This window comes from Salmo salar, chromosome ssa06 (genome assembly GCF_905237065.1).
Source record: "Salmo salar chromosome ssa06, Ssal_v3.1, whole genome shotgun sequence".
NCBI lineage: Eukaryota > Metazoa > Chordata > Actinopteri > Salmoniformes > Salmonidae > Salmo > Salmo salar.
The window spans coordinates 56,660,127-56,685,226 of NC_059447.1; the positions used below are offsets into that span (position 1 = coordinate 56,660,127).

General features: G+C 42.6%; 1 protein-coding gene across 1 annotated transcript; it reads right to left on the reverse strand.

Annotated features, from left to right (window-relative positions):
• Positions 1 to 1,455: 1,455 nt before the first annotated feature.
• Positions 1,456 to 24,791, reverse strand: LOC106607680 (bifunctional protein GlmU). The gene is made up of 3 exons (XM_014204883.2): positions 24,490 to 24,791; positions 8,085 to 8,270; positions 1,456 to 2,639 (listed from the first exon to the last, which is right to left on the reverse strand). Exons 1-3 carry the CDS (start codon positions 24,490 to 24,492, stop codon positions 2,388 to 2,390), a joined length of 441 nt encoding a protein of 146 aa, XP_014060358.1. The 5' UTR covers positions 24,493 to 24,791; the 3' UTR covers positions 1,456 to 2,387.
• Between the last annotated feature and the right edge of the window lie 309 nt (positions 24,792 to 25,100).

Below are 25,100 nucleotides of genomic sequence, written 5' to 3' on the forward strand. Positions count from 1 at the left end.
AACTCTAATTTTACTGCTCTAGCCCTCTGACTGTAATCTGAAACACAATCAACGGTCTCTCTAGAATCAGGATGTCGGACCAAATGGCACCCTATTCCCTACATAGTCTCTGGTCAAAAGTAGCGCACTATGGGCCCTGATCAAAACTAGTGCACTTTATAGGGAATCGGGTGCCATTTGAAATGCATCCTCAGTCTATCTTCCTCCTCCAGCCTACCCAGACTTTGCGGTGACTCATAAGCAGAGACCCACACAAAAGCTATATAATCTACTGTATTGTTCCCAGCCCAATTCCCTGTTATGTTCTTGATTTAACTTTGTTGTGGGACCTATTACGATAAGACCGGTTATCGACACAGGGCCTTGATAGCCCACTCCTTCGCTAGCCATTTGACATTTAATAATGACAACAGGCACACGAGCAGGTGCCTGGAAGGGAAAAGCCAAAGAAGATGCATACAGTGGATACAAATTTATATGCTAAAAAAGCTGTAAAATCCTTGTGGTGAAATGTGCTTAGTGCTTAGTTTTGTACCGTCTAGCTCCTATTTGAGTCATCATCAACACTCTGATCTGAACAACTTAATGTAGCACTCGCTCAGTAAGCACTTACAACACATACAGGTATGCTTTCAATGTCACCTCTCTCTCCCTTCCTCTCCCCCTCTCTCCCTCCCTCCATCCATCCATTGGGCCTAATTAAAGCATATAGATCTATGTGAACCCTGCTCCATCAAAATGTTGTTAGCACTCCCCGCCCACATACAACCATGCATCTGTCCCCTTGCGCTAGCCTACTTTCTTCAGTCGGGCGGCTGGGGCTGTGTGGATGTCACGGCTAATCCTGGGGGAGGTCTCACATTGTGTCTCAGCAAACAGGCGGTCAGAGCCATTAAAAAGACATGCTTTAGTTAAACATCTATTAGCAGAACACTGCACAGGCCCCTAGAGATTCTCCTATTGGTCAGAACGACTCCACGCTCAGGCGTGGGAGGGTTTCTGTTAGAAACGGTTTCTCCTAGAAACGGTTTCTCCCACAGCTGTTCGGTGTTACATCATTAGTCATCTGCTCCATAGAAAGTGTTCCCGTTCAAAGGCGCTCTACGGAGGCTGTATTTGGGGATCGTCAGTTCAATTTAGCAGAGGAAAGGTGGAAGAAAATAGTATATATTTAATTACTGTGAAATGGCTGTTTTCCTATCAATTTTTTCAACCTCCCAGTGAACAAAAGAGCCAAACCCAACGTCTACATGTGGAAACTGGAAGAGACAACAAAATGGAAGAGTGCTCTCTCCAGTTGGCTGTGCCGTCAGCTGTTGACATATGCTACAAACATCCTTATGGTATTGTCAGCGCTCTCCAAAGCCTGCTCTGGTGAAGACCACTGTTCACTGGTGGCTGTATGTGTGGGGGAGAATAAGAACACTAAGCTTAAGAAAGTGACCAAGAAGTGGGTTAGATTAGGGAGATGTACTGTATTAAGGCTGGTCTTGGTGAACGTAGTATGTTACATTACAAAAGCGTAATAACAGTGTAGAAAACGACAAAGACAAAGCTGTCTCCAAATATCTGGTATAAAGTGTAACACTGCCATTGTAGTCAAACAGAATTCATTAAATCTCATTACAATTGATTTATATTAAACTGCTAGAGCAGAAGATAATTTATATTAGACATCCACACACTCCCTTCCATATGTATTTAGTCAGTGAAGCATTTTTTTGGGGTGGGGGGGCTCTATACTCCAGCATTTTGGATTTGAGATCAAATGTTTCATATTACTTGAAGCACTTTGAGATTCTATGAAAAGCGCTACAGAAGTTTAATAAATGAAAATGCTAACCTGCTATTGGTAATGGTGAGAGGTTAGCATGTTTTGTTGTAGCCTCTGTAACCTTCTCGATCGTCATTATTCCTGATTCTCTCATGATTTTTCTTAATCGTGGCATTAACAGGATTCACTTAGAAGTGTTGAGAAACATCTTATCTGTTCACTTAGAAAGACAATTACTCCAGACATCATTCATCATTCAGTTCCTATTGGGCAAAACGCAACCAAAACCAACTGCAAATGCATCCATCAAGTTTGTAGGGTCACCAGATTGATGTAATCATTGTGTACTAGGAATATAGGACCAAATAATAAACTTTAGAACATTTCAATACCCTATAAGTGAATTTGTCCAAATACTTATGACTAGATACATGAAGTGTTTTCATATCTTAACAGTAAAACAGAAAAGGTGACATTCTGTACTGTCGCCTCATAGGAAACATTTGATCTTAAATCCCAAATCCTGGATTATAGAGAGAGAGAAAAAAAAAATGCTTCACTGTCCAAATAAATATGGAGGTGAGCGTAGGAGAATAAAGTCCTACTCCTTCGCCTAGTTCTTTTCAGAGCGGGGTTGGATGACCAGCTCAGGGAAGCCTGTGCGATGGTCCATCTGTCTGTCAAACAGCAGATCAGAGGCCTCACCAATGACCACCTCAGCCGTGGTGAACACCTCCAGGTCCCCCAGTACATGTCCTCCCAACGTCTTCCCCTCCTTGTCGGCCAGGCAGATATGGAGGTGAGCTTCCTTGTTCAGCGTGCCCACCAGCGACACGATCTCAAAGCGCTCGTCAAGATGGATCACCTGGAAACAGGTTGGAGGAAAATACAATTTAGGGTGGTAACACAAGGTTATTACAGTGCCTTCGGAAAGTATTCAGACCCCTTGACTTTTTCCACATTTTGTAATGTTACAGCCTTATTATAAAATTGATTAATTATTAATTTATTTGACAAATATACACACAATACCCCATAATGACAAAACGAAAACAGGTTTTTAGAAATGTTTATACATTCCTCGGGAGAGGCGACGGTCGAGAGCCATGCGTCCTCCGAAACAGCCCTGCCAAGCCACACTGCTTCTTGACACACTGCCCGCTTAACCCGGAAGCCAGCCGCACCAATGTGTCAGAGGAAACACCATACACCTGGCAACCAAAGTCAGCGATGGGACAAGGACATCCCGGCTGGGCAAACCCTCCCCTAACCCGGACGATGCTGGCCCAATTGTGCGTCGCCTCATGGGTCTCCCGTTCATAGCCGGCTGCGACACAGCCTGGGATCGAACCCGGGTCTGTAGTGACACCTCTAGCACTGCGATACAGTGCCTTAGACCACTGTGCCACTCGGGAGACCTGAGCGTTTCACACTTGACCAAATCACCTCAGCTAATCAAAAGGGCCATGGAATGAGGACTAACCTAACTTATGACCTGAAGTGACATCCCCAAAAACTATACAATGCAAATGGCTCCTAGCCTCCCACACATGCTTTCTTTCCCAAACATAAACAAAATCATAAAAACAAAATAAATATTTTTATACAGCTATAACTAAAACTATTAAATCCGAAAGTAAACTGAATTCAAAATAAACATCTAAAAACAAATAAAAACAACTATAATAACCTTGGTAGTACAGCATTACGTTTAAAAACTTTTTTAAAGTGGAACTGACAGCGTTTTGACTACTTTGCAGATATGAAACAAACAGACAATCAGAATATGTATGCTGTGTATGCCAACTTTAAGAGATTTTAAAAATAGGTTATTTGACTCAAAATGCCGTGACATACAGTGTTGGATGCAGTTCAATGCATGATTAATATAGTTCACCAATACATTTCTTGCTAGTCCAATATAAATATTGCTATCAGGTTGTAAATCACAGCTGGTCTGGTACACTGTTTGCTGCCTCCACCCATTCAGGATGCACTGTTTCAGTTTCAATTACTCAATATTTGAGACAAAAACGGACGACTAACTAAGGCAGGTAATGTCAATACAATCAAACTAGCACATGCAATGATCACTAGTAAGTCGTGGCTAATAGGCTAACGCACATGTGTCAAACACAAGGACCTCCGACCGAATAGGACACAAGCAAGTATAAATGAGTTATCGGTGAATTCAACTTCAATTGCGCGGCTTTCATTTGTCCCTTTTACACATCGCAGCGGATGGAAAGTGTACAGACATGCCACGGTCCTAGCTAGGCTACTAAAAATGTTGCAGTCTGGCTTGGGTTTTTAAAGCTTGACAATTAATAACCAAAACACGAAACAAAACAACATGCAAAGGAGAAACATGTAGGCCGATTACAGCAACATTTGAGAAGTAGCCTAGGCTGGCTACTCAACTACAATAAATGTTGTGTGCCCCATAAAGTAACGCTGCGTTCCACCACACAGGTGATCCATGCAGTGCAAAAAAAAGGAAAAATACTGTAACGACCCTGGGTTTATAAGCGCGGATATCGCTCGCATGCTTTTGGGGCACAGTCGATAGCGCTGTACTTCGGGCTAGAAGATCGAGGGTTCGAGACCTGCGCCCTGTTGTTTCATTACAATTATTGGAGGACCAAAGAAAGCCGATACTGATTAATCGGACGATGTTTTTTATTTTATTTGTAATAATGACAATTACAACAATACTGAATGAACACTTATTTTAACTTAATATAATACATCAATGAAATCTATTTAGCCTCAAATAAATAATGAAACATGTTCAATTTGGTTTAAATAATGAAAAAACAAAGTGTTGGAGAAGAAAGTAAAAGTGCACTATGTGCCATGTAAGAAAGCTAACGTTTAAGTGCCTTGCTCAGAACATGGGAACATATGAAAGCTGGTGGTTCCTTTTAACATGAGTCTTCAATATTCCCAGGTAAGAAGTTTTAGGTTGTAGTTATTATAGGAATTATAGGACTATTTCTCTATATTAGATTTGTATTTCATATACCTTTGACTATTGGATGTTCTTATAGGCACTTTAGTATTGCCAGTGTAACAGTATAGCTTCCGTCCCTCTCCTCGCTCCTACCTGGGCTCAAACCAGGAACACATCGACAACAGCCACCCTCGAAGCAGCGTTACCCATGCAGAGCAAGGGGAACAACTACTCCAAGTCTCAGAGCGAGTGACGTATGAAACACTATTAGCGCGCACTCCGCTAACTAGCTAGCCATTTCACATCGGTTACACCAGCCTAATCTTGAGAGTTGATAGGCATGAAGTCATAAACAGCGCAATGCTTGAAGCATTGTGAAAAGCTGCTGGCAAAACGCGCGAAAGTGCTGTTTGAATGAATGCTTACGAGCCTGCTGGTGCCTACCACCGCTCAGTCAGACTGCTCTATCAAATCATAGACTTAATTATAATATAATAAACACACAGAAATACGAGCCTTAGGTCATTAATATGGTCGAATCCGGAAACTATCATCTCGAAAACAAAATGTTTTTTCTTTCAGTGAAATACGGAACCGTTCCATATTTTATCTAACGGGTGGCATCCCTAAGTCTAAATATTCCTGTTACATTGCACAACCTTCAATGTTATGTCATAATTACGTGAAATTCTGGCAAATTAGTTCGCAACGAGCCAGGCGGCCCAAATTGTTGCATATACCCTGACTCTGCATGCAATGAACGCAAGAGAAGTGACACAATTTCATGTTAGCAGGCAATATTAACTAAATATGCAGGTTTAAAAATATATCCCGTGTGGCTCAGTTGGTAGAGCATGGTGTTTGCAACGCCAGGGTTGTGGGTTTGATTCCCACGGGGGACCAGTACAGGAAAAAAAATGTATGAAATATATGCATTCAATACTGTAAGTCGCTCTGGATAAGAGCATCTGCTAAAATGTATTGATTTTAAAGAAAGGCATTGATGTTTATGGTTAGGTACATTGGTGCAACGACAGTGCTTTTTTCGCAAATGCGCTTGTTAAATCATCACCCGTTTGTCGAAGTAGGCTGTGATTCGATGACAAATTAACAGGCACCGCATCGATTATATGCAACGCAGGACACGTTAGATAAACTAGTAATATCATCAACCATGTGTAGTTAACGAGTGATTATGTTAAGATTGATAGTTTTTATAAGATAAGTTTAATGCTAGCTAGCAACTTACCTTGGCTTCTTGCTGCCCTCGCGTAACAGGTAGTCAGCCTGCCATGCAGGCTCCTTGTGGAGTGCAATGTAAGGCAGGTGGTTAGAGTGTTGGACTAGTAACCGGAAGGTTGCAAAAACGAATCCCTGAATCCCCCTTGAACAAGGCAGTTAACCCCCATTCCTAGGCCGTCATTGAAAATAAGAATGTGTTCTTAATCTGACTTGCCTAGTTAAATAAAGGTGTAAAACATTTTTATTTCTTAAAATAAATAAAAATTGGCAAATCGGTGGCCAAAAATGCCGATTGCCGATTGTTATGAGAACTTGAAATCGGCCCTAATTAATCGGCCATTCCGATTAATCGGTCGACCTCTAATTACAATGCATTAAGTTGAAATGTTACAACAACCTGTCTTTGTTATTTGGAGTTATTAAATACTTCTTGATTAAGGCTGCAGCATATTCTGCACAAATGATGTATCTTTTGTTAAAATGCTATATACATCATATGTACGCGGACATTAGACAAAGGCAATATTTGATCAAATAAAACAATGGCCATTTTGGGTCGCAGTTGCAATTTTTGTAAAGACAACTAGGCTATGTCTGGCCCGTGAATTCCTTGTGTTTTTTCAATATGGCCCGTGCGCCGATTTGAGTTTGACACACCTGGGCTAGCGTATCCATTTACGTAGCTAGCTATTTATTTAGAATGCTAAAAACACGGAGACCAACTCTAGCTAGCTGCTGGGAAGATCGTTTTTCGGTGGCTAGTTAGAGATGCAGGTGTCATTTGGTTAGCTAGAAAAATGTAAATCGCTTTGCTAGCTAACATTAGAAAGATATGCTGAATTTGAGCTACTTATCCACAGTTAGCGTATCTTAGTTATTTGGCATCGATCAAATGGGCAGGCAGGCAAGTTCCCATTCAGTTGTCAAAACGTGGGTTGGTACAAGAATGCATTGGCAGGCAAGCAGCATAAGGACGAGCAGGCTACTATTCCCCGTTGTTTATCAGTGCAATTTTGATGGCCAACAGGCTGAAAAAGTTTGAGAGGGTTTATCTAATGTTCCCTCGTTAGATTTTAGCTCATCTCGCTCTGGCTAGCATTAGTTGTTGATGTGCATAGGCAACTGAGGGAGAAGCCTACCTTTTCATGGTTGTTTAATGAATAGGACTGTGACGTTCACAAATGTCAGAGGACTCCTGTGGTACATATTTTACATATTTGCAGAAATCCATTCAGGTGGCTTTTGGTGTTCTAAATGGTCTAAAGCCGTGCTGTTGCTACTGCCTGTAAACACAGTCCAGTTCAAAGTGAATGATGGTAGGGCCCTATGGCAAATTGCTTATTTGCATACAGGCCTACTGTAGCTATGATTGGCTATGGCGCACCGGTCTGCGTAGACTCCAGCCCTGGTCTAGACATGTTTTTATTAGGTTTTATTTACTGCAGTATGTACTTGTCCAAACGCACAGTCGTGTTCCCACTCTGTTGCCACAGAATGTTCACAAATGCCTTACTATACGTCCTACCCAAACATTAAAACGTTAAAATGACCATATGTAAGTGCTCTTTTGTCTGATTTAAAAAAACATGTCATTCTTCCTGGCGGTGTATACTGTATGAACAGATTTTAATAAGATTTTGGTTGCTTAAACACTGTCAGTTCCACTTTAAGCAGGTAGTCCAAATGAGCTCAGAGGAACTCTTTCCCAAGGGAGACTGTAGTGTAGTATTACTGTAGTATATTGTCGTACTATAACACAACACGTACCCATTTATGAGAGATTTGCTGTGTGTACAACAGTGCTCAAAGGCCCTTTCATCATGTCCTTTGACGTCTTGCCAGATGTCCTCCCAATCCCACTCAGTCCCAACCCAAACCCCTGTGAATTCTGTGGAGGCACTTACAAGACTTGGCAACGTCCCAAATGGTAGCCTATTCCCTATATAGTGCACTACTTTAGACCAGAGCCATCTGAGGCCTGCTCAAAAGTAGTGGACTATGAAGTGTATAGGGTGCCATTTGGGATGCAACATTGTCTTTTCATTTAAAACAACAATTTAGACACTTCACCAGAAGCATGACGGATGGTTGCCAGCCAACATCTCTGCCAAGTACCTCATTGGTATTCCCTGCAGTGGCGTTTGCCAGCCGGAGTGTTGCCTTGGTTACGCTGCCCACGCAGGTGATGATGAATGGCGCTTTGAGGTTTCTCTCCTCCACGAATGCCAGCAGGGAGCACAGCAGCTCCTGTCCCGGCCCAAAACGCACTGCGTGGACCTTGAGGGCAGAGCCTGCAGATGCCTAGGCACAGTGGACATAGAAAGGGATGGGGGGGAGACCGAGACATGAGCATGTTTGGTACTGGGCTGGTGGTGAGCTGTAGCATTGCAAAGCTCCCAAACGTTATTCACTCCCAACCCCTAGCAGCCATCACTTCTTTCTCCTTCTCAATCTGGGGCTGCTCTCTATTGCTCCAGGCCTGGCTTGACCCAATTATGGTTTCCCGGAGTCATTGAGCCCAAGAAGTCCATTAATCACAGTTCACATGTTGGGTAGAGGGGAACACCCTCGACAACTACTATGATTATTATTATTTGACCATGCTGGTCATTTATGAACATTTTAACATTTTAACATCTTGACCATGTTCTGTTATAATATCCACCCTGCACAGCCAGAAGAGGACTGGCCACCCCTCATAGCCTGGTTCCTCTCTAGGTTTCTTCCTAGGTTTTTGGCCTTTCTAGGGAGTTTTTCCTAGGGAGTTTTTCCTAGCCACTGTGCTTCTTTCACATGCTTTGCTTGCTGTTTGGGGTTTTAGGCTGGGTTTCTGTACAGCACTTTGAGATATCAGCTGATGTACGAAGGGCTATATAAAATACATTTGATTTGAACAGAGGGAGAGGAGAGGGGAGGAGGATAGAGGTATAGACTCGAGAGGCACACTCGCTAGGATGGTGGTCCATTCAGTTCTTTAACAGGATCATCACGGTTAACTAAATACGAGCCTGACCCCATAACCTGCAGTAAAGACATGGGCCCCAGCCGGTGCATGCAAATGCGTTTATCACCACCTCAGTGTTCTCTCCAACAGATTCCATATTGTATTCTCATTTACTCAGTGTTCACCCTGCTGGTCTTCAACCGCCTGACAGAGCAGCTCTGCATTACAGAAGTAAACCATAACATCATGATTTTTCTTAAAGCTATCCACGGCTTGCCTCGCTCAACTAACCTGACCTCACGAGCTGCACATTCAAGTTACACAAACTGAAAGGCAATGGGAGCGTAGCGGTCAGTCGGTTTCATGAGGCTAATCAACAATTGATCAATAATTAAATTGAGGTAAATCATACAGTATGACCATAAGCCAAGGAGTTTGTATCGGAAAGTCAGGCCTCATCTTGAAATGGAGCCAGTCTTCAGGACTGGTACGTGTGTGGTTCAACTCAAATACACAAGCACCACCTGGCAAGTAGCTCATTACAATAAAGGAAAGGGAGGATATTCTGTCTTTCTCCAAATCCTTCATTCAAAACAGCAGCTCCGGTTTCATCCTTTTCTCCCAGCAGGGGAGGAGATTCCAGAATGCAAATTCCAGAGGAGGATGATGGGAGGAGTCAGGCTGGATTAGTGGACAAGAATGAAAGGAGAAACATTTGCGCCATTGATGCAGATTATTTTAATTGTATTTATTTAACTAGGCAAGTCAGTTTAGAACAAATTCTTATTTGCATTGACGGCCTACCCCAGCCAGACCTTAACGACGCTGGGCCAATTGTGCGCCGCCCTACGGGACTCCCAATCACGGACGGTTGTGATACAGCCTGCAATCGAACCAGGGTCTATGGTGATGCCTCTAGCACTGAGATGCAGTGCCTTAGGCCGCTGCGCCACTCGGGAGCCCCCCGGATGTGATTATCTAAGTTTTGTCCAATTACCTAGCCCCTATTCAGATCATTAGTAAAGTCTTCATATAGCTTATCATATAATATTTATCATGGATGGATGAACAAAAATAAACTACATGACCAAAAGTATGTGGACACCTGATCATTGAACACCTCATTCCAAAATAATGGGCATTAATATGGAGTTTGTCCCCCCTTTTCTGCTATAACACTCTTCTGGGAAGGCTTTCCACTAGATGTTGGAACATTGCTGTGGGGACTTGCTTCCATTCAACCACAAGCCTTAGTGAGGTCGGGCACTGATGTTGGGCAATTAGGCCTGGCTTGCAGTCGGCGTTCCAATTCATCCCAAAGGTGTTTGATGGGGTTGAGGTCAGAGCTCTGTGCAGGCCAGTCAAATTCTTCCACACCGATCTCGACAAACCATTTGTGTATGGACCTCGCTTTGTGCACAGGGTTATTGTCATGCTGAAACAGGAAAGGGCCTTCCCCAAACTCTTGCCATAAAGTTGGAAGCATAGAATCATTTACAATGTCATTGTATGCTGTAGCGTTAAGATTTCCCTTCACTGGAACTAAGGGGCCTAGCCCGAACCATGAAAAACAACCCAAGTGTAACGGTCGTCGTATGTAGTAGACCAAGGCGCAGCGGGTTGAGTGCTCATATTAAACTTTTTTTGAACACTTAAATAACAAAACAAGAAAACGACCGAACGCACAGTATTGCAGGCTAAACACAGCAGTGCAAAAAACAACTTCCCACAAACCACAGGTGAAAAAAGGGCTACCTAAGTATGACTCCCAATCAGCAACAACGATGTACCAGGCCAGGTACCAGCCATACCAGGCCAACAAAGAAATACACAACCTAGAAAATCATAGAAATACAAAACCAGAACAATACCCGAAAACCCCGGAACACATAAAACAAACACCCCTCTTACCTAAGAACAAATCCCAACAAACCCCGAACCACATAAAACAAACACCCCCTGCCACGTCCTGACCAAACTACAATAACAAATATTCCCTATACTGGTCAGGACGTGACACCCAGACCATTATTACTCCTCCACCAAACTTTACAGTTGGCACTATGCATTGGGGTAGGTAGCGTTCTCCTGGCATCCGACAAATCCAAATTCGTCCATCGGACTGCTAGATGGTGAAGTGTGATTCATCACTCCAGAGAACGCGTTTCCACTGTTTGAGTCCAATTGCGGCGAGGTTTACACCACTCCAGGTGACACTTGGCATTGCACATGGTGACCTTAGGCTTCTGTGCAGCTGCTCAGCTATGGAAAACTATTTCACAAAGATCCCAATGAACAGTTATTGTGCTGACGTTGCTTCCAGAGGCAGTTTGGAACTTGGTAGTGAGTGTTGCAATAGACAGACGATTTTTACACGCTACGCACTTAAGCACTCGGCAGTCCCATTCTGTGAGCTTGTGTGGCCTACCACTTCGCGACTGAGCTGTTGCCAGGCATGGTAGAGAAATGAATATTACATTATCTGGGAATAGCTCTGGTAGACATTCCTGCAGTCAGCATGCCAATGGCACACTCCCTCAACATTTGAGACATCTGTGGCATTGTGTTGTGTGACAAAACTGCACATTTTAGAGTGGCCTTTTATTGTCCCCCAGCACAAGGTGCACCTGTGTAATAATCCTGCTGTGTAATCATATTCTTGATATGCCACATCTGTCAAGTGGATAGAATATCTTGGCAAAGGAGAAATGCTCACTAACAGGGATGTAAACAAATTTGTATACAACATTGTACATGTTGCGTTTATATTTTTGTTCAGTGTAGAAGCGTTGTCTTCTCTTCACTAACAGTTGAAACTCAAACATAGAAAAACAACCTAGCTTGAGAACAAAAGTATGTAAATTGCCATGAAACACATGGGCAAAGTCAAGTAAATTAGACCAATGTTTATGCCTGTGTGCAGCGCCTCTAAAAATGAACCATGAATGAATTATCTTCACGTGAGCACAGCCCCCAGCCAGGCAGTGTTCCAGCATGAGGTGGAATAGGCTAGATATAATTTGTGCGATTAATTTACCAGCTATAAAACAAAACGGCATAAATACTTTTTAAACAGCTACTGCAGCATTTATTTTACTATAAATGTGATCATACTTGACTTTTTTAAATTTTATTCACAAATGCGAGTGAAATGCTCGCACTGTGGAGCCCTGACCACCCGCCGACGTGGCTGGCGAAGTAGACATCTTTAACCACATTTTCAGATATTGGCTTTGTCTCCGTATGGAGGTTGTGACGCGATCGTAGAGCCTCCGGAGACCAAATTGTGCTCGGTACTGTATCATTGTGCGCCTCCCAAATGTTGTAACAATGCGGATGGGTCCATATAGCTCCATAATTGACATGATTGGTAGGCGGGGGCGGGAGGTCCTGTATAAACACAAACACACGTCCTTGACAACTTCCTTCACAACAGGTCTACTTTACAGCTCTGCGCTGCTCCGCGAAGCACAATTAGTATGAATGCCCTGACTTCTGCAGAGGCCAAATCCCCGTCAATTCGGCACAGCCAATGCAGATTCCAGATTGACTATTCAGCACCCTTTACCCGCCAATGACAAAATCTACCCGCATATGGCAGGTGTTAATTTTAGGCCCTGATGGTCTATAATGTTTGTAACATGGTTTGTTAGTATCTAACCTGCCACAAACACAATCAGGGGACTTTTGTTCGAACCAAAACAGTGATTGTAACCCTGGCTCTGAACAAGCAACTTCCAGCTTTGTCACAGAGTAGAGAGAGGCCCTGATGACTGCACGCTTTTAAAGCACATAATTATCAAACCTCTCTGAAGCACCTCTCTGTCACTCTCTCCTGCTCATCTAACTACTTAAATCACCCCCAAATCCCCTGGATTGGATCACCACAAATAAACACTTGTACAACCAAGTGATCAAGACAACCCAAATATTTCAGGTGATGAATACATGTTTTGAGTAGCTGTAGTGCGCTTGATTATGCAAGGACATTTTGGTTTGACAATGACAATTAATGCACATTTATTTACGGGGAAACTTTAAATGAGATCAAAAGAGAAGCCAAGGCGTGTATTCAGGCATAATGCAATCTCTTATGGGCAGAAGACATTACCTGTCATTTATATTGCTATGTGTGTTATAGCTTACCCCATTCATAGACGCTAACTACCTTTAGCCCCTATTGATGAAGGTATCTTGAACACGCATTGATTGTGGGACGTTCCTTATGTTTCCAAACATGTATCTTTCATATCAGCTAGAAATAATTTCCCCCCCAAAAAGCTTAAATTACTACACACCTTTTTAAAAGAGGTGGGCTTAGTGTTCCCACACAGCCATATCTCCATGTTACAGAAAGCAACCACCTGGGCTAATTAACTATCTAGCATGCTCTGCACACCTGTGTGTAACAGAAGGCCACCAGAAACGTGTTGTAACTGACAAATACTGTTGGCTGCAACTGTGATAAGGCTGACTATAACAGTGTACAGTAAGTATATATTTTGAAATGATTTCAGGTGATATGAAAGTAAATGGCTTTATGTTTCTAGAACCATTTCGCAATTGAGATTCGATTCATATTTAAATAGCGTATTTGGCTGTTTTGGCTGCCAGAGCCAGTCTACCTCTGAACATTAGGTAGTAGTCTGGGTCCAGTTTCCCAAAAGCATCTTTAGGCTAAGTTCATCATTAGAACCTTCGTAGGAGCATCGGTATGTCTCCGAGCTGGTTTCCAAAACCATCGTTATTTACGTTGCACTTAAATGTAGAACAGCTAAGTGCGTCGTTAGATGCTTTTTTTTTTGCCCTTCGTCACTTTATATGGTTTATCGTCTCTCTGTGACCACTGATAACTTCAGAACAAAGTTGACTACACATACAATGTTGCCAGCCAATGTCTTTGCAATTGATAGAAACAAACAACGTATAAAAAGATGCTTCAAATGAAAAACGAAATAAATGCATTAAAATATACAATGAGCTCAAAGTATTGAGACAGTGACACATTTTTTAGTTTTGGCTCTGAACTCCAGCACTTTGGGTTTTAAATGATACAATATAGGACGTTAAACTGCAAACGGTCAGCTTTAATTTGAGGCTGTTTTCATCCATATGGGGTGAACTGTTTAGAAATTACAGCGCCTCTTGTTTTTTAAAGTTTTTTTTTTTTTTACATAGTCCCCCCATTTTAGAGTACTAAAAGTATTGGGCCAAATTCACTTGTGTATTAAAGTAACTTTTATTGTAAATAAGAATAGAATGTTTCTAAACACTTCTATATGAATGTGGATTCTGTTCTTATTTACAATAAAAGTGAATCCAAAATGACACAATATTATTTAGCCTACCATTCATTTCTATTGGACACAAAATAATCTGAAACACAACCAGAACAAACAAAATGCATCCAACACATTTCTAGAGTCACAAGTTTGATGTAGTTATTACGTGCTAGGAATATGGGACCAAATATTTAACTTTCTACTACTTTTAATACACATTTGACCAAGGAGAATGATGGGAGTGCTGGATCAGATGACCTGGCCTTCACAATCACCCGACCTCAACCCAATTGGGATGAGTTGGACTGCAGAGTGAAGGAAAAGCAGTCAATAAATACTCAGCATATGTGGGAACTCCTTCAAGATTGTTGGAAAATAATTCCTCATGAAGCTGGTTGAGAGAATGCCAAAGGGTGTGCAAAGCTGTCATCAAGGCAAAGGGTGGCTACTTTGAAGAATCTCAAATATATTTTGATTTGTTTTTTGGTTACTACGTGAATCCATGTATGTTATTTCATAGTTTGTCTTAACTATAATTCTACAATGTAGAAAATAGTAAAAATAAAGAAAAACTTTTGAATGAGTAGGTGTCCAAACGTTTTTGTCTGATACTGTAAGTGAATTTGTCCCAATACTTTTGGTCTCCTAAAATGGGGGGCCTATGTACAAAGTGTTATAATTAGTAAACGGTTCACCCGATATGAATGAAAATACCCTCAAATTAAAGCTGACAGTCTGCACTTTAACATTGTATAGTTTCAAAAATGGTAACCTTTGGAGCTCACCAATACTTTTGGAGTCCTACCCTCCGGCGCGGAGGGTCGAGCTGCTGTATTATCGGCTCTCAACCAATCATGCTACCCCCCCCGTCCCCCGTCCCCCCCCGCATTGGTCGTAACTTGTTTTGTACATAATGTTGCTTCTACCATCTCTTATGACCGAAAAGAGCTTCTTGACATCAGAACTGGGATTCCTCACCTCAAATTGGATGAGGAGTTCTTCTTCAATGAGTCGGACGCGAGGGATATACTGCAGACACCAGGTCCCGATCCCCGTGATTCGCTGGAGAAGGAAACTGAGATTGGAGGCAAAAGATCCGGGTGCCTTGCGAGGGTCAGGCGACGAGTGGCTAATCTGCCCTTGCCTTCCATTCTGCTAGCTAACGTTCAAACGCTGGAAAATAAATGGGACGAACTGAAAGCACGTACAGTTGAAGTCGGAAGTTTACATACACCTTACCCAAATACATTTAAACTGTTTTTCACAATTCCTGACATTTAATCCTAGTAAAAATTCCTTGTCTTAGGTCAGTTAGGATCACCACTTTATTTTAAGAATGTGAAACGTCAGAATAATAGTAGAGAGAATTATTTAGTTAATCTTATATTTATTTCATCACATTCCCAGTGGGTCAAAAGTTTACATACACTCAATTAGTATTTGGTAGCATTGCCTTTAAATTGTTTAACTTAGGTCAAACGTTTCGGGTAGCCTTCCACAAGCTTCCCACAATAAGTTGGGTGAATTTTGGCCCATTCCTCCTGACAGAGCTGGTGTAACTGAGTCAGGTTTGTAGGCCTCCTTGCTCGCACACACTTTTTCAGTTCTGCCCACACATTTTCTATAGGATTGAGGTCAGGGCTTTGTGATGGCCACTCCATTACCTTGACTTTGTTGTCCTTCAGCCATTTTGGAAGCTTCAACTGGCTTCCAGTTGAAGCTTGCATCCGCTACAAGACCATGGTGATTGCCTACGGAGCTGTGAAGGGAACGGCACCTCCATACCTTCATGCTCTGATCAGGCCCTACACCCAAACAAGGGCACTGCGTTCATCCACCTCTGGCCTGCTGGCCCCCCTACCTCTGAGGAAGCACAGTTCCCGCTCAGCCCAGTCAAAACTGTTCGCTGTTCTGGCACCCCAAGGGTGGAACAAGCTCCCTCACGACGCCAGGACAGCGGAGTCAATCACCACCTTCCGGAGACACCTGAAACCCCACCTCTTTAAGGAATACCTAGGATAGGATAAAGTAATCCTTCTAACCCCCCCTTAAAAGATTTAGATGCACTATTGTAAAGTGGTTGTTCCACTGGATATCATAAGGTGAATGCACCAATTTGTAAGTCGCTCTGGATAAGAGCGTCTGCTAAATGACTTAAATGTAAATGTAATGTAAATGTCATTATCCATTTGGAAGACCCATTTGCGACCAAGCTTTAACTTCCTGACTGATGTCTTGAGATGTTGCTTCAATATATCCACATAATTTTCCTACCTCATGATGCCATCTATTTTGTGAAGTGTACCAGTCCCTCCTGCAGCAAAGCACCCCCACAACATGATCCTGCCACCCCTGTGCTTCACAGTTGGGATGGTGTTCTTCGGCATGCAAGCCTCCCCCTTTTTCCTCCAAACACAACGATGGTCATTATGACCAAACAGTTCTATTTTTGTTTCATCAGACCAAAGGACATTCCTCCAAAAAGTACGATCTTTGTCCCCATGTGCAGTTGCAAACCGTAGTCTGGCTTTTTTATGGAGGTTTTGGAGCAATGGCTTCTTCCTTGCTGAGCGGCCTTTCAGGTTATGTCGCTATAGGACTCGTTTTACTGTGGATATAGATACTTTTGTACCTGTTTCCTCCAGCATCTTCACAAGGTCCTTTGCTGTTGTTCTGGGATTGATTTGCACTTTTCACACCAAAGTCGTTCATCTCTAAGAGACAGAACGCATCTCCTTCCTGAGCAGTATGACAGCTGCGTGGTCCCATGTTGTCTATACTTGCATACTATTGTTTGTGCAGATGAGTGGTACCTTCAGGCATTTGGAAATTGCTCCCAAGGATGAACCAGACTTGTGGAGGTCTACAATTTTTTTTATGAGGTCTTGGCTGATTTCTTTTGATTTTCCCATGATGTCAAGCAAAGAGGCAGTGAGTTTAAAGGTAGGCCTTGAAATACATCCACAGGTACACCTCCAATTGACTCAAATGATGTCAACTAGCCTATCAGAAGCTTCTAAAGCCATGACATCATTTTCTGGAATTTTACAAGCTGTTTAAAGGCACAGTCAACTTAGTATATGTAAACTTCTGACCCACTGGAATTGTGATACAGTGAAATAATCTGTCTGTAAACAATTGTTGAAAAAATGACTTGTGTCATGCACAAAGTAGATGTCCTAACCGACTTGCCAAAACTATATTTTGTTAACAAGACATTTGTGGAGTGGTTGAAAAATTATTTTTTATGACTCCAACCTAAGTGTATGTGAACTTCCGACATCAACTCTATATCCTACCAATGGGACATTAAAAACTGTAATATCTTATGTTTCACCGAGTCGTGGCTGAACGACGACATGAAGAACATATTGCTGGTGGGTTATACACTATCGACAAGACAGAACAGCAGCCTCTGGAAAGACACGGGGCAGGGGCCTTTGCATTTATGTAAACAACAGCTGGTGCACGATATCTAAGGAAGTCTCAAAGTTTTGCTCGCCTGAGGTAGAGTATATCATGATAAGCTGTAGACCACACTATCTACCTAGAGAGTTTATCTGTATTTTTCGTAGCTGTCTACATACCACCACAGAACGAAGTTGGCACTAAAACCACACTCAATGACCTGTATTCTGCCATAAGCAAACAGGAAAACACTCATCCAGAGGCGGCGCTCCTAGTGGCTGGGGACTTCAATCCAGGGAAACTTAAATCAGTTTTACCAAATTTCTATCAGCATGTTACATGTGAAACCAGAGAGAAAAAAATTCCAGACCACCTTTATTCCACACACAGAGACGCATACAAAGCTCTCCCTCACCCTCCATTTGGCAAATCTGACCATAATTCTATCCTCCTGATTCCTGCTTACAAGCTAAAATGTAAGCAGGAAGCACCAGTGACTCGGTCTATAAAAAAGTGGTCAGATGAAGCAGATGCAAAACTACAGGACTGTTGCTAGCACAGACTGTAATATGTTCCAGGATTCTTCCGACGGCATTGAGGAGTACACCACATCAGTCCCTGGCTTTATCAATAAGTGCATTGAGGACGTCGTCCCCACAGTGACTGTACGAACATACCCCAACCAGAAGCCATGGATTACTGGCAACATCCGCACCGAGCTAAAGGGTAGAGCTGCCGCATTCAAGGAGCGGGACTCTAACCCGGAAGCTTATAAGAAATCCCACTATGCCCTCCGACGAACCATCAAACAGGCAAAGCATCAATACAGGAGTAAGATCAAATCGTACTACACCGGCTCCGACGCTCGTTGGATGTGGCAAACTATTATAGACTACAAAGGGAAGCACAACCGAGAATTGCCCAGTGACACGAGCCTACCAGACGAGCTATATAACTTATATGCTCGCTTCGAGGCAAGTAACACTGAAACCTGCATGAGAGCATCAGCTGGTCCAGATGACTGTGTGATCACACTCTCCGCAGCTGATGTGGGTAAGACCTTTTAAACAGGTCAACATTCACAAGGCCGCTGGGCCAGACTGATTACCAGGACGTGTACTCCAAGCATGCGCTGACCAACTGGCAAGAGTCTTCACTGACATTTTCAATCTCTCCTTGTCTGTCTGTCTAACACCAACATGTTTCAAGCAGACCACCATGGTCCCTGTGCCCAGGAACACTAAGGTAACCTGCCTAAATGACTATCGACCCGTAGCACTCACGTCTGTATCCATGAAGTGCTTTGAAAGGCTGGTCATGGCTCACATCAACAGCATTTTCCCAGAAACCCTAGACCCACTCCAATTTGCATACCGCACCAACAGATCCACAGATTATGCAATCTCTATTGCACTCCACACTGCCCTTTCCCACCTGCACAAAAGGAACACCTATGTGAATGCTATTCATTGACTACAGCTCAGCATTCAACACCATAGTACCCTCAAAGCTCATCACTAAGCTAAGGATCCTGGGACTAAACACCTCCCTCTGCAACTGGATCCTAGACTTCCTGACAGGCCACCCCCAGGTGGTAAGGGTAGGTAACAACACATCCGCCACGCTGATCCTCAACACGGGGGCCCCTCAGGGGTCCGTACTCAGTCCCCTCCTGTACTCCCTTTTCAATCATGACTGCTCGGCCAGGCATAACTCCAACACCATCATTAAGTATGCTGATGACACAACAGTGGTAGGCCTGGTCACTGACAATGATGAGACAGCCTATAGGGATTAGGTCAGAGACGTGACCGTGTGGTGCAAGGACAACAACCTCTCCCTCAACGTGATCAAGACAAAGGAGATGATTGTGGACTACAGGAAAAGGAGGACCGAGCACGCCCTCATTCTCATTGACGGGGCTGCAGTGGAGCAGGTTGACAGCTTCAAGTTCCTTGGTGTCCACATCACCAACAAACTAACATGGTCCAAGCACATCAAGACAGTCGTGAAGAGGGCACGACAAAACCTATTCCCCCTCAGGAGACTGCAAAGATTTGGCATGGGTCCCCAGATCCTCAAAAGGTTTTACAGCTGCACCATCGAGAGCACCCTGACGGGTTGCATCACTGCCTGGTATGGCAACTTCTCGGCCTCCGACCGCAAGGCACTACAGAGGGTAGTGAGTACGGCCCAGTACATCACCGGGGACAAGCTTCCTGCCATCCAGGACCTTTATACTAGGCGGTGTCAGAGGAAGGCCCTAAAAATTGTCAGACTCCAGCCACTCTAGTCATAGACTGTTCTCTCTGCTACCGCAGGGCAAGCGGTACCGGAGCGCCAAGTCAAGGTCCAAGAGGCTTCTAAACAGCTTCTACCCCCAATCCATAAGACAGCTAAACAGCTAATCAAATGGCTACACAGACTATTTGCACCCCCCTTGCTGCTACTCTGTTATTATCTATGCATAGCCACTCTAATAACTCTTCCTGCATGTACATAATTACCTTGACATGGGTGCCCCCGCATGTACATAATTACCTAACATCGGTGCCCCCGCACATTGACACATTAACTCTGAATCGATACCCCCTGTATATAGCCCCGCTATTGTTATTCACTGCTGCTCCTTAATTGTTTGTTTTTCTTATCTCTTTTTTTTAGGTATTGTTGGTTAAGGGCTTGTAAGTAAGCATTTCACTGTTGCATTTCACTGTTGTATTCGGCGCATGTGTTATTGACTGTATGTTTGTTTATTCTATGTCTAACTCTGTTTGTGTCGCTTTGCTTTATCTTGGCCAGGTCGCAGTTGTAAATGAGAACTTGTTCTCAACTAGCCTGGTTAAATAAAGGTGAAATTATTATTTATTTTTTTATATTTGATTTGAAATACAGTATGCTATGGGTCTATTTCAATCATATTGAAATACATTTCATGTTCAATAAATCGTTCTATTTTGCTACTTTTAGAGTACTGTCTGTCATTTGTCTCAATATATTTTATGACGTGTGCGCAATGTGGCGAATCTGTGATTTTGTGCATTTTTATTGGGTAAGCATTAGAATAAGCCACCTCAATATTTGTAGCCATGGGTGGTAATTTCTCTCTAGGAGCTGATCCGTCGTCAGCCGGGGCGGAAATCCCGGGGGGGATGGGGGACACACGACCCCCCCCAATCCTGGGAACAATATGATTTGTCCCCCCCAATATATCACTGAAACATAACTATGTAATTTAAATAATATTAATAATACGCAATGAAAGCAATTGTGCTGATTATAGACACTTAATAGCGCGTTTTTAAGTTTCAAAAGATTGCGACCCCCCCACCCTTTGCCTCACAATGGTTTGATCCACTGCCAGTTCCTTAGCTTGCTAGGTAACAGAGAGGTCGTATCTACTGTCTGAAAGGCACTCAATGCACGTAACTGACGTGAGGTTAATCCAGTCAATCGCGCACACACACTAGCTGAATATGCAGAGCTAGTGCGCAAATATTAACTATTAAGCTAGCTAGTACCTATTCCATTTATGTGGCATCGTATGTTGTGTAAATGGTGAACTCATACAGCTGTCAACTCTTGTCATTTTAATCCGTTTCACATTTGCTAGCTACCTTTTAGATCGAAGCCCAAATAGAATGATTGAAGATGATAGAAGCCCATCTCCTACTGTAAATAACCTACACACTGTGTGTGTAGCCAGCCAGCCAGCCAGGTAGAAAAATGGCAGAAAAATAAAAGACGGACATCAGAGTATTTTTCAATACACCAAAACGCATAGTAAGAACCCTAGTAACCTAATATCTCAAAGACTAGTTGATAAAATGTTCATAAGAAAGAAATTAAATTCTAATGGAAATGTTTCACAATGATGTCATTAGGCAGTGCAGGCAACAGATGGCACACAGACAGCAGAGTTGGGTACAGATATGCAGGGACAGACTGGCAGAGACAGGGAGTCTCAGGTAAGTTTGTTGAGTCTTTGTTTGGCAACATTATGAAAGGTTCTCAATTTTTTTGACTTGTAAAATAGGAACATAATTGGAAAATGCCATGGATACCCCCACTCTCAACTTAAACTGGTGACTGAACTAAGATTTGTTAAAGGCAATGGTATTGCTGTTGTGATTAGTTGTGTAGTTTTGGGTACCGGTAGTTAGGAGTACGGCAAACACCTTATTTCTTTGGTTCCTCAATATACATTTACCATATTACAATGTAGGCTATGTGTTACAGCACTACTTTTGGTGTCCCCCTCAGGAATTGCTCTTGAGAAAATTTCATGTAATTGTCCCCTCCAAAGTTGATATCAGATTTTCGCCCCTGGTCGTCAGTATTGTGAAATAATTCTAATGATAAGGTAAGATTTGAAATGATAAAGCTGACCTGAGAGCAGCACTGCCTTCTATTCTACCAATATCAAAAAATGCTCCGACGCACTTAGTGACTGTTCTCTCTGCGTGGTGTTTTGGGAAACACGTTACATCTTTGCCTGCTGTAGAAAAGATGCATCGTTAAAACATCCATAAGGCTAAGTTCTATCGCTTTCGAGAAACTGGGTCCTGGAAAATATTGTGTTGAGAGCAGTGGCGGTCAGCACCATTTAAGATGAGGGAGGACTATTTATTTTTTTATGAGCATGGCCTTATTTCTATTACAGCATATTGGATGACTGTCATTCATATTCCATTCACCCAACTCAATGTAACATCAAGAAGTTTAGGCTACAACATGATACTCAAATTTTCCCAATACCCATCATGAGGTTCTAACAACCTAGCCTATGAAAAGTTTAGAACGTAGGTGCACAGGTCGACAGAAATGTGAGTAATCAAGGTGTCAGACAGTGACACATTCAATACCGCCTTGCCTGCATCTAGCTGATCTAGGGTCTAATCATTAGTCCAACAGTTGCAAATGACAGGACAAATGCACGTATGTTTATCCCTGTTTCATTACATATGCTGAGGGTGCTGCAGCACGCCCTGAAAAATCAGTATTAAAAAATATATATATATCTTTTCTCTCACAAATGTAGTGCACTGGGACTTTACTAGTCCTGTATTAGCGGACCGACATAGCCGTCTGTAGTGCGGGCAACATTTTGTTGCAGCACCCTCACTCCAAAACATTTTCCTGCAGCTATGTTTGTAGCTATAATTCCTTATGGCATCTATGCGCTCTCCTCCTCTCACCTTTTCCCTTAGCTTGTGGACTTCAGTGCACAACACATCAGCTGTCTCACCAGGTGAAAAACATCTTTACAAGCCAAACCTTTTATATCATAACCGCTAACTGCTACACACAGCCTAAATCGTTGTCACCATTATTAGTCAACGTCATAGTCAATATAGCTACTAGAACTAACTCATTAGTAAACCTGCTGCAGTTTAGCAGTTACACCGGTTGGCCCTGGTGGCAATAAACTAATAAAACTGACCTTGACTTGGAAGAGTTCCAGAGTTGTAAAGCTATAGCCAGCTAGCATCCCTCGCTGTTTGAGCCGGATGTTTTTAGTAGGCTAAACTAGCTAGCTGCATTCGCAGTAAGTGAAAATGAAAAAATAAATAAAAATACATATAGCTCTCTTGCGTCTCCTTCATTTTTGAAGAAATTAATTTCTTCAACTATTGTGTTTCTCTCTCTTTGAGTCAACTACTCACCAAATTTTATGCAATGCAGCACTAGCTAGCTGTAGCATATGCTTTCAGTATGAGATTTATTCTATGATCCTTTTAATGGGTGGACATGTCAGTTCATCCTGCAAGAGCTCTAACAGGTTGGAGGACATCCTCCAGGAGTTGTCATAATTACTGTGTAAGTCTATGGAAGAGGGTGAGAACCATGTGCCTCCTGGGTTTTGTATTGAAGTCAGAGGACAGAAACTAGCTGTCATCCGGCTAATACACCATGGTGCTACCCTACAGCTGTTGAGGCTACTCTATACCTTTATTGCAAACATGTTTTTTAATCAATTATTCGGTGACGTGTGACTATATTTAGTACAGTTTTATCTATGCAGTTCACTGAGGAAGATGGTCCTCCCCTTCCTTCTCTGAGGAGGCTCCACTGTTGAGACCTTTCTCCATAGATGCCACATTTCAAGTTTCGTGCAAATGGTTAATTCAGTGTTTTTCACAAAATTCAAAATGGCGGACCCTGAGGCAAATTTGTTCCTTGTGAAGAGAGGGACCAAGGTACTGCCTTTGATGACTTTGGGTCAGTGGGTGAGGGCCGTGATCTTCCCAAGTTATCATTTTCAATCTCTTGTTATGGCGCCACCATCTGGCCAATCAGTGTAATTTAACAACGCATACCAAGGTGCTGGCTTGTTTTTACCAGCACTCGTCACCCTATGTGTCCCTTGTCGAAACGCAGCATGAACGAACGTACGAACGGAGACAGATCCACAGTCCCCTTCCTGATTTCATCGTGGGGGACAATGACATTAAAGTCCTTAGACCGTAAGGAGTAACAGTAGGCTCGCCTACACTCGTTAAGAGTACATTATTGGGCTAGTTATAGGTTAAAGGCCTATGAACGTAACACGCAGCAACTCGGATGCTCACATTCCTGCTCACCCGATCTTGACATCGCTAATGAGATAAGACCCAGGTCTATGCAAACACTTTACTGTAACCTATAGAAAGCAGAATTAATTGGGGGGAAAAAACACAACGCTGTCGACAGACAAATAGCACACTTGGTGTGCATATCCTATGTTCAAGATATTTTGTACCTTGGGTGATATGTTGCTCCCGTGGAGAGCCTTAAGAACGACGGAAGATTAGTAGCCAAACTAGTGTATTTATGAATCCAAATACCTTGAAAACAGATGTAAAACAAGACATGTATTAAAGCAGAATACAGTCGGTCAACTCACCATACTTTCAGAGGCAGTCAGTTTAGGATTTGACGTTATGTATTTCTTCCTGCCACGTACTGTTTTAATAAAAAGTTAACTTTCCCTTGTTTGAGAAAGTAGTACGTCAAGTGACACAGATTCCGGTGCATGAACTGCTGAACGTTGCAGTTAAAACACACACCCCACTGCTGTTTTCTGTAGCCTACCCCTTAAAATCCTAAATATTGGCAATTAAATGGGCATTACGTTGTACCCTACGCTACATGTTAAACCTAATATAATAGCCCATAGCGTATTTTCTTCTGCCCCAATTTATTGGCTTTTACTGCCACCTGCTGTTGTATAGTTGGTGCCAGAACCATTCATTTTGCGTTTAATGTAGACGGACCTAATTTTGTTGAAACTGCTCAGTTATCACGTATTCTTCATCATAATGTTATTTCACACATATGGCCTCAAACCTGGTTGATAATTACTAGGCAGAGTCTTTGTTGCCCCCCAGACACAGGTCTTCAAGTCTGCAAGCTGAATATACCCTAGTAGGTAGGCTATCTTACATGGAGAGGGTATTTATTCAGTATTTTATTACACTCTTTGGTAAATAGCCTACTGCAATGTAACCGTTTTTA

Bases quoted from the DNA above. Each gene is read 5' to 3' on its own strand.
- LOC106607680 (XM_014204883.2), bottom strand. The intron at 2,640-8,084 runs GTACTTGGCAGA...ACCTGTTTCCAG, and splicing joins CTGCAGGGAATACCAATGAG to GTGATCCATCTTGACGAGCG.